This window comes from Lactuca sativa, chromosome 8 (genome assembly GCF_002870075.4).
Source record: "Lactuca sativa cultivar Salinas chromosome 8, Lsat_Salinas_v11, whole genome shotgun sequence".
NCBI classification, from domain to species: domain Eukaryota; kingdom Viridiplantae; phylum Streptophyta; class Magnoliopsida; order Asterales; family Asteraceae; genus Lactuca; species Lactuca sativa.
The window spans coordinates 140,982,192-140,995,620 of record NC_056630.2 but is presented as its reverse complement, the minus strand read 5'-3'; the positions used below and the strand labels follow the sequence as shown (position 1 = coordinate 140,995,620).

General features: G+C 36.6%; 1 protein-coding gene across 1 annotated transcript; it reads left to right on the top strand.

Annotated features, from left to right (window-relative positions):
* Nucleotides 1–10,647: 10,647 nt before the first annotated feature.
* Nucleotides 10,648–13,193, top strand: LOC111909857 (hypothetical protein At1g04090). Its single transcript, XM_023905627.2, has 3 exons — nucleotides 10,648–10,796; nucleotides 10,867–11,020; nucleotides 11,378–13,193. Exons 2-3 carry the CDS (start codon nucleotides 10,918–10,920, stop codon nucleotides 12,961–12,963), a joined length of 1,689 nt encoding a protein of 562 aa, XP_023761395.1. The 5' UTR covers nucleotides 10,648–10,796; nucleotides 10,867–10,917; the 3' UTR covers nucleotides 12,964–13,193.
* The last annotated feature ends 236 nt before the right edge of the window (nucleotides 13,194–13,429 follow it).

Sequence of the window (13,429 nt, the reverse complement as noted above, 5' to 3'; positions counted from 1 at the left end):
ATGACAAACAACATACCAGAAACCAAGTGTTACATTTAAGTTCAAAATCACTCTAGTTGTTCATAATGGACTAGATAATGCCTCAGCAAACACCCTCCCTCAACTCGACATGTAAATTTAGTAATACACTAAAGATAAGAGAGATTGTTTTACCACTTTTCAAAAAACAAATACTTGACTTTTCAAAAAAAAAAACTAATCATTTTCTTTTTCATATTCAAATTTTAAACTTCTTTTCAACTAAACTAAATATCAACAACCTTCTTCATTTTTCATCAATTTCAAACCTTCAATATTTGTAACGCTTGATATACGATATGAAGTTGATTCCATGTTGTTCAAGTTTCTATTTAGGACACGACGTTTTGAAGCCTCAACACAGCATGTCAAGATGTTTTTGGCAGCGTATTTTAATGAACCAACATGGCATGTTAAGCTGTCTCAATACGGTGTGTTGGCAGCTGGGAAGGGAACCCTAACTTTTAGGGTGTTGCACCCTATTTAAAGGCCTTTAGTCAATTTGGCTCTCCTCCTTATCAGCCTCCATTTTTATCAAAACCCTAAAACAAGTTGTAGCCTCCATTGTCAAGCATTTGAGCCTTAGAAGAAATTTTGTTGTACATTTTGTGCATTATGAAGGATTTAGAAGATCTTGAAATTTATAAGCTTGGAGAAGGAAGTCATGGATTGAGAACCACTACCCATTTTGTAAGGAGTTTGAGGTATCAAGCTCTTATCTTGATTGATAGATGCTTAGATCTCTATTTTGGTTTAAATTGTTATGTTTTAGCCATGGTTTGGATGGATGTTGGGATTAGGACATCCCAAAGCCATATTCTTCAGATCTAGGGTTTTCATGGACTCCTTTGGCAAAAAGGTGCAAGCTTTAAAAGATTCCAGACCTCATTGTGGTTAAGATCTGGGCTTTGGAGCTCTTGGATTCAGTGAAGGCAGCTTAATGTATTAAGTTGTTGGGTCTTAGGCGAACACGATGTATTTGTTGGTCAACACGACATGTTGGCTTGAGATTTTCCCAATTCGAAGTTGATGGAGAAACACGACATGTTGAAGAACAACACGACGTGTTGGGTCAACACGGATTGTTGATCTTGACTTTTGACTTTTGTCTTTGGCCAAGTATGTCCTAAGGGGTACCTGAAGTAATCTGATTTGTAGCTAAGGAAGGGCTTAGGATAAGTCCCGTATGGGGTTAGGCCCAATTTGGAAAATTTGGCCATTAGTGGGCCTTTATAGATCTTTTGGATTTGGGCCTCAGTTTTGGTTCATGTTGGGTCAGGGGTAAAATGGTCATTTTACCCCAAGTATGGATGGTGGGACTTAGAATGGAACCCATTTTCTAATTGGGTGTTATTTGATGGTTTGAGCCATAAGAACATTCATATGTGCACATGCAAACCCTAATGCTTGGATCTAGGTTTCTCTAATGAACATGATTTTCATCCAAGACTTGCAAACCCTAGATCTAGAGTAAACAATTCAAAATTGACGTAACAAAATATATCTAGATGATTACCTCTTCTTGAAAGCTTGAATCTTGTTATCCTTGGAGCTTAGAGTCACAAATATCACTCCTCTAATGGCTTACAAACACCAAGAAGCAAGAGGATGATTTGGAGAGAGGTTGTAGGCACAACATCAGCTCTAGGAACTCCTTAGGGTTTCTGGCAGCCGATTTCTGTAGCCCTTGGGGTCTTTAAATACTTGAGTTGCTAGGGTTACAGCCTGAAACCCTAATTGGATAACTTAGGGCTTAATCAATCCAATGATCCTTCTAGAATAAGGCTTGGACGAATTCAAGGAGTCCATACACCTTGATTTCGTCCACCCTATGATCCATAAGGATCCACAACCCAATAACCAACTATCACACAATTGACAGTTCCAGTCCCCTTTATTTAATTAATCTCTTTTAGTCACAAAATTTATATATTAATTAACCTATATGATTTCTCCTTTAATATATTAATCATATAATATATTAATAAATCATAATAACCTCTTTATTTATAAATCATCCTATCATGTTGCTTTGGTGAAGGCAACCCAAAAGGACCATACACAACCGGGTCAAGTACTTACCAAATATAGTTACGGGCTTAGACACTAATCCAACATTATTTTGATATGATAGCTCGAATGTGTCGTCAGGACAACAACTAGGCATTTCTTTCAGTGAGTTTTATATTCGAGGTGAGTCTGCTTACTGGGTTTAGCAGGTCAAAGGCACCAATGGCGGCCCATGGTTTGTTATACTTAGTATGCTAGTTGTCTATGTGACTCTTGCATGTGTTATATTTTTATGTATAGCGAGTGGGGCTCGATGCCCGGTGGGGCCCGATGTCAGGGGGCCTAATGAGTATATTGTATGCTAGTTACCTGTATGTGTTTTTATGATTATCGGGTACAACCCGATGTTGGTTGGGGCCTGATGACCATTATGTATGCTATGTATCTTTGTGATTATGGCATATGTTATGTATTGATATGTTTATTTGGTTTATATGTCCAAATGTTTATATGTATGTTGGGCGGGGCCTGACAACTTAAAATTTTGTATACCGAGCGGGACTCGATGTCGGGTGGGGCCCATTATGTTTTTAATTTTTTATGTATGGTGTGAGGTATTTTGGGGAACTCAATAAGCTTTGTGCTTACAGTTGTGGTTTACGGTTTCAGGTACTTCCTGTTCGAAAAGGAAGGGTCTGTCTTGATCGCAGCGTACACATCTGTTTTTTCCCTAATTCATGATTTTGGGATTTACTCTGATAATTATTTTACTCATGAATACGTTAATTGTTTGGTTAAGGATAAAGGAATGTTTGAATATTTATATTTAAAAAAATGAAATTTTTACCTTATGATTTACAGGATGTTACAAGTTAGTATTAGAGCCTTGGTTTGAGGGATTCGGGCATACTCTCGGGTGTACCTGAACTCAAACTTAGGGTTTGGAGAACTTTTTATAAAATAAACAATTAGTTAAAAAGGAATTTCTAATTAAAGAAAGGGGGTGTGATGTGTGAAATCAGCCGAGCTCAAGTAAATGGTTCCTATAATACGAATACATGTTTATTATGATATGATTATTTGAATTGCATGCTAAATTAGGGCTTAGGATCTGGTCATTATTATATGTTAGGAGAGATGTCTTTGTATGCCTAATTGTATGAGCTTTAGAATTGCATGCTATTATGGATTCCAGATAAGTGGATAGAATGGCTTGATTAGTGTATGTTCGTTAGATTTTTCGTTGTCTGAATGCTGCTTGCTTTGTGATTTGTGGGACTCTTGGTGATGTGAATTGACTATTAAGTGAATATGCTAAGTCACATGTGGCACATGTTAAATAATCTAATAGTGATGGATTTGACCCTATTGCGCAGCTCTCGTTTGAGTCCAACCGTTCTAGGATTGGGGTGATCATAAGAGCTTGGCGGGTTGCTCCTTTTTTGGATCTCCTTGTCTTCTTCGATTCTGATGAATCTCAATGCCCTGCTCCTGACTTCGTCCATTCTCCTACATGGCATCATTACGAGATATTCGTAGAAGGGAGAATCCTTCTTCAAGCCCATTTTGAAGGCTTCGACTGCAGTCTCCATATCGATGTTGGGGATACTCAGAGGTTTCCTGCCAAACCTGTCCATAAAAGTCCTAAGGGATTCCTTAGGATCCTGAACCACTCGATTGAGATCGCTAGTGATCTTCTTGAATGTTCTGCTACAAGAATATTGATTGTTAAATAAATTAATCAAATGAGCAAATGATGTGATCGAATAAGGAGCCATTTTAGAGTGGATCCCATGAGGGTGGAACCAAAGCCCTTGAACAGACAGTCTTCTTTCAAGTAAGTCAGGATGGGAATAATTTCCATCTTCTCCCTATATTGTGCCACTTGTTCCTCAGGATCTATAGTTCCGTCATAGGGTTTCATGTTGGGGGTCTAGAAGCGTTTTGGAAATTCAGTGTCATCTATCGTCGGAATGAATCTACAGATCCTCTGACTTGTGGGGGATACTTCTGGTACCGGTTGAACTACTCTGGGTATGCTTAAGATCATCTATCTTAGTTGTTGTAGCTCCTTAGCCATGATCGGGCTTAAACATGTGTCAAGATCCATTGAGTTAGTTGTAAAATTATTATTATTGATAGAGTTACCATGATCACTGTTATTAGGAGTAACAAAGGTTTCGTTAGGATCTTGGATCTCGCGATGGATCGTTGAGGATCCTAGGTTGTCGAAGTTCAGGATCTTGGGCTGCAAGACCGGGGGCGCTTCCTCCTAAGGCTTGTGGAATTCCGTCCTCATTCTTTCCACTTCCTTGAGGATCCTCCTGTTATCTTCCTGCTATGGATGACATGTTGCTCCAATATCTTCATCATAGCAAAGATCTCGCTACTGGAAATCAGCACAGGAGGATCCTGAGGCCCCGAAGTGACCGGATAAGTGTTCTTCTTCGGAGTATCAGAGATTTTCTTGGGGGCTCCATTCGGTGGTGGTGGAAGTTTTTAGAGGAAATAGGAGGAATCAAGGATGAGGAGAGAATCGATTGAGTAGACATGGTTTTTTGAGAGAATTTGAACACCATGACCCCACGATGGGTGAAATTGTTTTGGTCAAAAAATAATCGAACAAAGATTGACCAAAGTGTCTGAGAGGCTGTGATGTTCAATATCAAGCAAATATGTAACATATCAAAGCAACACAATTTGTTTACAAGGAAAGCCCTTGATCTATGCTAGGATCTCTAGCATAAAGCCTTAGGAGGTGATAATAATCACCTACCTTGATGTTTTTATTGATTGAAATGAACGATTACAAGGTGAATGTAATGAGCACAAGAACAAGTGACAGTATTCTGTCAGTCAATCATATGTAGTGTGATGAATACAAGTGTTTTATATAGTCAAAACCTAACAACTAGAACTCCGAGAATTAGGATCCTCAGAGATTACTTATAGTTGTTGCTTGACTTGGTCTTCCGGGTCTTTTACATGGTCGTGACGACTATACGTTGAGAATGTGACTATGACTTGGTTATTTCTACACATGTGAGAAAGACAAAAGAATATATAGCCATTGTAAATAATAAAAAATATTAGTCAGGATTCTAGAGTATATTCGGGATCTTGAGGTTTGAGGATCCTGAGCTTTTGAGGATCCTTAGACTTGAGGATCCTATAGTAGTTTCAAGATCCTATCCCTAACACTTGTACAATAACCTAACTTGATAATATTTGCTTTTCAGGGAGGTTGACTGGTGTACCCACCTTATATGTGGAAATGGTGATTCATCGGAGGATTTAAAAGTATGTTCGGTGGCAAGCAACAAAGATCCCGCCTTAGATCTTGTCTCCATTCCCGTGCTACATTTTTTGAGTTTTTGATTTTAAAACAAATTGTGTTGTAGATCTGAACAACCATACATGTTCATGCTTGGAATGGCGTAATATGGGAATAACGTGCAATCATTCTATTGTAGCATTATGTTATTCAAACATCACTGAATTAGTCAATGTGGTTCAAATATATTATCGGGCTGATATGTTCCGAACTACCTACCCGACCCAAATATGCACCCTCTCCCCCCTCCATCTGAATGGGAAATACCAGAACCATTGATTGTAACGTCCTAATTTTAAAAGGCAAAATTTTCATTTTTAGTTATTGAATTATATCATAGTACATTTAAATTTGCGGAAATATGATTGAGAATGTGCATGTGTACAGTCGAACCTTTCCATTTTCTCAAACCAATGGAGTGCCTGAAAAACATTTGTAACAACTAGGTAATCGCTAGGCTTAGTAAGTTCCCCTAATATAACATATATCACAATACATATACATGCATACATCGAGTATCTAGGATCACAATCGCTTAAGTTGATATTGCCATTATTTGGCTCACAATCGCTTAAGTTGTTATTGTCATCACCTCGCCTTTGGCCTTTCATAAAGCTAGTCCGCCCACATCTTGTCCTTCCACATGAAGCGGAAATCCCTCAGCACTTAACTGGTCACATACACAATTAACATTAAAAGCAACAACCTAACAAGTCTACTAATACATGCACATAGAATCTACACTATGGGCTCTACTTTAATGGCTCCTGTATCCTAACATACATGGATATATACTGGAATACATAATAGGGTGAGATGAACTCACCATATCAATGACTCGGAAGATTGGCAGCTATTTGAGCGATTCTGCTGACGATCCAACTGACGGACAGTGCAATGAACAAGTATTAACCTATAATACTTTAATCTATTAATTCATATCACAGTCTGGTAATGAAAACTAGATACTTCACTAATCCCAATGAATACCAAGAGTTCTATAAAATAAGGATCAGCCAGGCAGGATAATTGGGAGGCAGGACCATTTCAACATATAGCCTTTCTGAAATCCAACAACCAAGCCAACATAACCATTCTAGACACCTCTCCCGTAAGTAGATCAATCAACATTATGACTGGAATTATTAATGAATCTAGTATTTATAGGTTCCTCAAAACGACCATAATTACGAATATGAGTTATCCTAAAAGCTTAGTTAGTGTAGCTTTACTTACAAAGATTCCTAGGTGAAAAACCAAAAAGTCGCGGGCAGGACCTCGATACTAAGCACTTCTATTTACCCGAATTACTGCCTCAGAGCTTCTCTAAAGCATTCCAAAAGCCCAGAAAGGCCGGACTCGAGGGGGAGGGGGTTTCTAGAGAGACAGATGTGATAATGGAGGTGAGAAATGAAGGAAGCCTGAGCTATCTATTTTATAGTAAGGATGTGCGTCGTACATCATAAGTGTGCACCACACACTAGGGTAACGTCGATCCATCCGCTGCCTACCACGTGTCAAAATCCATGTGGTCCACGCTGCACTTTCTAAAAAGTGTGTGCCGCGTGCTTTGTGCATGCGTGCAAAACATGGATTTTGTAAATTTCATATCTTCTTCATACGAGCTCCGTTTTCGATGTTCTTTATATCCATATGTAGCTATCGACGAGATCTACAACTTTTGTTTAGAATCTATCGGATAATTCTTACTTTAATTTTAAAGCTATATTTTTAATAGGCTTAGACTGTTAAAATCTATATAAAAATCATAACTCTCTCATATGAATTTTGTTCTCGACTGTCTCTATCTACAAAATCATATGGACAAGATCTTCGACTCTCGTTTAGATTGTTTTTCCTAACAATCGACCGATTTCTATTTCGGTTTTTGTGTCGTACACTGTTGCACTGAAACTTCTAAAAATCATAACTTCTTCTTATGAAGTCAGAATTGAACATTCTCTATACGCACGCTCTCGGTTTTGTTATTACTACGAATTTCTTCAAGACTATTTATCCTAAACAGTCTTTTATCCAAAATATATATTTCGTGACCGGTCGATTATACCATAAGGCAAAAAAAATGGGATGTTACATTGATGGTTGTTTTAATGTTTTATTGCTTATGTAATCACAATTAATTATATTTGTAATCGATTTGGAGTGACTAATGGAAAATATTATTGCCCTAACATTTGTTACATATTACAAAGATAGAAAAAACATAATTTAGAAGTACCATAATCTTATTAAAGCTAAAAACAACAAAATACATAATTTAGAAATACGGGACATCTTTTAAAATATCTCAAGCATGTTCGTATGTAAAATCAACCTCGTTATTTTTTTGTATGTACTCTACCCTTGCCAGCTGCAAAATTACTTCTTCATCTTCATATAGTAATTCGTTGTCGATCTTGTGATAAATTTTGATAAAAATCTTCATCTTTGACTATATGTCTAGAAACCTAGTCTTCCCTTCTTCTTCAGTTTGATACTGTGCAACAAATAACTCAGAGTGAAACATATTTCAAGTGTTCCCATCGCGATCCGCACATTAGATGTGGCAGCATGAGGACAACCAAACTCTCCTCAATTATTATCCAAGACTGAATGAGCGTGATCTCTTCTTGTATAGTCCACATCTGAGGTTGATTTACTGCCATTCCGAAGTTCTAAAGGTTCTACAATATCGGATTTCTAAAGGTTCTACAATTCTACTCTTTTATTTTTAGTGGTTTATTCCGAATTCCACGTCATTCTGGACTAACATTTCAGACTAAAATTTCGGACATCATATCAATCATTCATGTCTAGTCAAATCAATCATAAAATTTCATTGATTTCTGACGAATATGAGTCATACACATATTCCAGACACGCATTTCAGACGTCACATTCCGGACATAACATATCAAACTATTAATATGTAGCTAGCATGCATCGTAAACGTAGAAATAACATGAGAATGAGTTGAGTTTAGTGTTTGATATTATGAAAAAGAAGAAGATTGCTATGGTTGTTCAGATATTAACCCGTTTCCGAATGGCCCAAATTTCCCACTCCCGGATAAAATGCATAGTGACATTTTCCAAGATATGAAGGTCGCTGAAGAATCAAATGAAGGGGACTCTGAAACAAGTCAGGCACCAAATTAACATGCAGACAATCTAGCAGAACAAGTAAATGAAAAAAAATAGGTTGCTGAAGCTATGAAAAAAGTCAAGGAAGTTGAGAAGTGGATTCAATATATAAATGCGGAGACTGATAAGCTTCATGCAAAACGGGACCATCTAACAAATGTTGTTAGAATTAAAGGAGATTTTATTGACCGTGAACAAAATATATATCCTTAGAATTTCCTAATTTTCGGAAACCAATATAAGTATGTATTATGATTTGTAATGATCTTTGTACTAATGTTAATGAAAAGCATTATCATTTTAGATAACTCTATCGTTCCTTTTACATATTTAAGTTTCAAAAGACATTAAAATATTTAAAATTATATTATATTTCCAGGATAACCGGAAACTTGTATCTGGTGCAAACTAGTCGTGTCTACATGATTTTCAACCAGCTCCATGTAGGTCTCAATTAGGCTAAACCCATTATCAGTCATTTCGATTCGATCTTCTATTGTTGGAGTTGTCATACGTGCTTTTTCGATGAGGTCCATTGTGTTCAGAAATTGTCGTATATCTTCAAACATCTTAATGATGAGCATTTTCATATTATACAATGCTAGTTTTCTCCGCTCCTTGTCCACAAAAGGCGGTAATGGGTTTTCCAGTATTACCATTCGTTGTTCCGCATGTTGATAATCACAAATCATTTTTAATGTAGTCGTATCAACAAGATATTGTTGCTCGTCTTCAAGATGTGGTATATCATATATATTAGCAACTCATCATCATCGATCGAGTCACTAGATGTTGGAAACTGAAAATAAAATACATTAGCATACATATTTAAAACAACTTGGATAAACGTATCCAATAATAAAACCAACTTGCTGAAACACATCCCTAACAAAAAAAATTATTTGCAACTAGTCTATAATAATAGGTTCGTCTGAACTTGCTCCGGTCCCATTTTTCGGAGTTCTATCTGCTTTCAATATAAACTTTTAACACCCTTTCGATTCCTTTCTTGATTTTTTAGGTGCATTTGTTGGTTTATTTTTTATTTTATTTTCTAATTCAGCATCTTGGTTTATCTACAAAAACAAATTTTCAACAACATTTTAATACATTACTATAAAAATAAAATGCAAATTTATTACAAATTTTTGTAATTCGATTTTAACTTTATCAGACGCAATTTTGAAAGCACATGTAAATGGAATACAACTTCTTCGTCTGTAAAACCTACTTTTTTAACAACATCCACGTAAATTCGTCTTTGGACTAATAGGAGTTATTAAACAATAGGAGGCAAAAAAAAGTGATAATGAACATTTATTCTGGATTGTCATTCTGGAACATCATTCCAGAATAGATTATCGTGTTCTAGACAACGGTAGTCCAGTCAAGACTTCTTTTGAGATCTAAGTTCCAAAGGTAGGTGAAGTAGGATTTCTCAAGACCAATAGGTGAAATAACACCCTCGTATTCCGGACTTACAGTATCATTCCGAATTTCCTAGAAAACATACTTTCAAACTAAAAAACCAATCATAAACACACTATAAGATACTTACATGCGTCTCATATATATACAACAAAAAAACATATAAAAAATGGATATTATGGACTCGTTCATTGTATTCCAAAGTCTTCTACGCATTCTAGAATACGTATACTTGATTGTAAACTCAAATTCAAGTAACTTAAAGAGTTGAACTCACTTGATTTGACAAATTCATGTTGAAACCTGGGTTCCGAATACACATTGAACTAATTTTAGAATTACAAAATTCAAAACGTATATATATATATATATATATATATATATATATATATATATATATATATATATATATATATATATATATATATATATATATATATATATATATATATATATATATATATATATATATATATATATATATATATATAACATTAGGTTACAATATTGGGTTTGGGATGCTTTTTTTCTAATCTGGAATGGGTTATTCCAGATGAAATTGTTAGTTTTCAAAATAAAAATAAAATTATATATTAGTTTTGTTAACTATAACTCAAATTGTAGTTGGATACTTGGATTACTTAATTTCCCTAATAAAAATCGGATTTTGTAATAATAAACCCTAATCAAAGTTGTATAAATTAAATCGTCAAGGAATGGATTTAAAGGGCAGAATTACGAATTGAATCCGTTGCCAACTCCGTTTCCATGTCGGTAATATTTCCCGTTATCACCGTCGTCATCATCAATCAACCAATATCCTTTTCAATCATTAACAGCAAGACAGATGTTCTTTATCTAAAGTATGCATAAAATATCCAAAGAACAACACAGATGATCTTAGCCTAAATTAATGTTTCAAAACTTTCTCAGATCAAATCGTCATATCATCTAAATTGTTTGCTGGGGGAGAGAAACAGAGAGATGTCGGGCTGTGGATGCTTTTATTGGAACAGGGTCACCGATGTGGCGGTTCCCGATATCGATTCTTTCTCTCTCCCTTCTCCGATTCCCGAATGGCCTCCAGGTATTTCGCAATTTCTCTTTCCAAATCTTTTTTTAGCTTAATCTTATTGCATATCGAGTTTCAGGGTTTTGTAATTTGATTAATTCATGAATTAGGTGATTCATATAGTGTACACATGTGTGTCATTGTGCATATATGCTGAGATTTAAGTGTGATCATGAACCAGATGTGCAGGTTATAGTGAATTCGGTACTCTCCCCTTTTAACATATCTTTTGGCGATTACTTCCGCTAGAGTTTTACAAATCCTGTTCTTACCTTAGTTCTTCTTCCTTCAAATTGCTTAGTGTTCCCATAACTCTGGGTCATTACAGTAGTGTTGAAGCATGAATTCATGATCTTACATTTGTTCTCCCAGGTCATGGATTTGCTACTGGATCTATCAATCTAGGAGAATTAGAAGTTCGTGAAATCACCAAATTCGAGTTCATATGGGGAAGCGACATAAAGAATAGAAGAAAAGGTGTCAACTTCTTTAAGCCTGTTGATATACCAGATGGATACTTCTGCCTAGGTCACTATAGTCAATCTGATGAAAAACCTTTACGAGGGTTTCTACTCGTGGCCCGTGAAGTAAAAAAGACTAATTCTCCCGCCCTTGTCGATCCTACAGATTACACGTTAGTTTGGTGTCCAGATGACTGGACAGAAGACAATAATGTCCATGGCCATAGCCATGGCCATGGTTACTTCTGGTTACCTATAGCTCCCGAGGGTTACAAAGCTTTGGGTTTCATTGTCACAAATAAGCCCGCAAAACCCAATTTGAATGAAATCCAATGTGTTCGTGAGGATCTTACAACTACATGCGAACCTCACTGTATACTCCTCAAAAAACACTCCAAAATAGCAGATTCACTATTTACAGTCTGGAAAACAAGACCATGTCATCGAGGAATGCATGAAAAAAGTGTTCCAGTGGGTACCTTTTTCTCTAGTTGTATTTGGAGTCATGGAGAGGACTTAAACATTCGATGCTTAAAGAATCTAAACGATAACATAAACTCAATGCCAAATCTTGACCAGATTCATGCCCTTATTAACCATTATGGTCCAACTATTTACTTCCACCCTGATGAGATTTACCTTCCCTCTTCTGTATCTTGGTTCTTTGAAAAAGGGGTTTTGTTGCATAAAAAAGGCGGGTCGAAAGGCGAACGGATCGACCCATCGGGCTCAAGTCTACCTAAAGGTGAGAGAAACGATGGTGAATATTGGATAGATTTGCCTAAAGATGAAACCGCAAAGAAAATCAAGAAAGGGGATTTAAAAAGCGCCAAGGTTTACGTTCATGTAAAGCCCGCTTTAGGCGGGAGTTTCACGGATATTGTGATGTGGATTTTTTGCCCTTTCAACGGGCCCGGGTGTATAAAGATCGGAATCATGAATTACCCTCTTACTAGAGTTGGACAGCATGTGGGGGATTGGGAACATGTTTCCCTTCGTGTAAGCAACTTCACGGGAGAACTATGGAATGTGTATTTCTCGCAGCATAGTGGGGGTGTGTGGGTGGATGCTTCTGATTTGGAGTTTATAGAAGGTAATAAACCGATTGTTTATTCGTCAAGAAACGGACACGCGAATTACCCTCATCCAGGGGAGTTTCTTCAAGGGTCTGCGAATCTCCGGATTGGAATCAGGAATTCCGCTGCGCGGAGTAATCATGCATTGGATTCGAGTAAAGATTATGAGATTGTGGCAGCGGAGTATCTTGGAGACGGGGTTGTTAATGAACCGTGTTGGTTACAGTTTATGAGAAAGTGGGGCCCAACAACCGTGCATGATTCGCGGGCTGAGGTTTCTAGAATCTTGAATCGATTGCCTGAAACTCTTCGGTGTTCAGCACAAAATATATTTGATAAGTTACCAAATGAATTGTATGGTGAAGACGGGCCTACAGGGCCCAAAGAAAAAAGCAGCTGGTTTGGTGACGAAAAATGCTAGGTTTGTGAATTTACCAAAATATCCTTGTTATATATACTGTTTTCACACTTACAGAATAGGGTTTGTAATTTGTATTATAAGGCAGTTGTGACGTGAGTAAAGAGTGAAAGTTGTTTGCTATTATTTCTTTCCTGAAATATGGATTTGTGATTCTATTGAGTGAAGTTTGTGAATATTGTTAGTGACTGTGGGTTTGAGATGAATGAAAACTTGTGATGCTTTTGAGTGAAGTTTGGAATCCCATGTCTTCTTCTTCAACCTCCATCACCTCTTGCTGATGAATGAAAGATGGATTTGTGATTCTTTTATGAAAACCTTTTTTTTTAAGTAACTCATTTGTGTCAACGGGGATTTTTGACTGTGTTTCACCTGTTTGAATGTATTAGGACTAGGAGGTCTTTTAATACCAATACAGAAGCTGCAATTTTTATAAAGGCACTATGACTAAAATCATTTTGAAAAACGA

Excerpts from the sequence above, each read along its gene's own strand:
- LOC111909857 (XM_023905627.2), top strand. The coding sequence starts at position 10,918 with ATGTCGGGCTGTGGATGCTTTTATTGGAACAGGGTCACCGATGTGGCG. Across the intron at positions 11,021-11,377 it reads GATTCCCGAATGGCCTCCAG|GTCATGGATTTGCTACTGGA; the intron begins GTATTTCGCAAT and ends TTGTTCTCCCAG.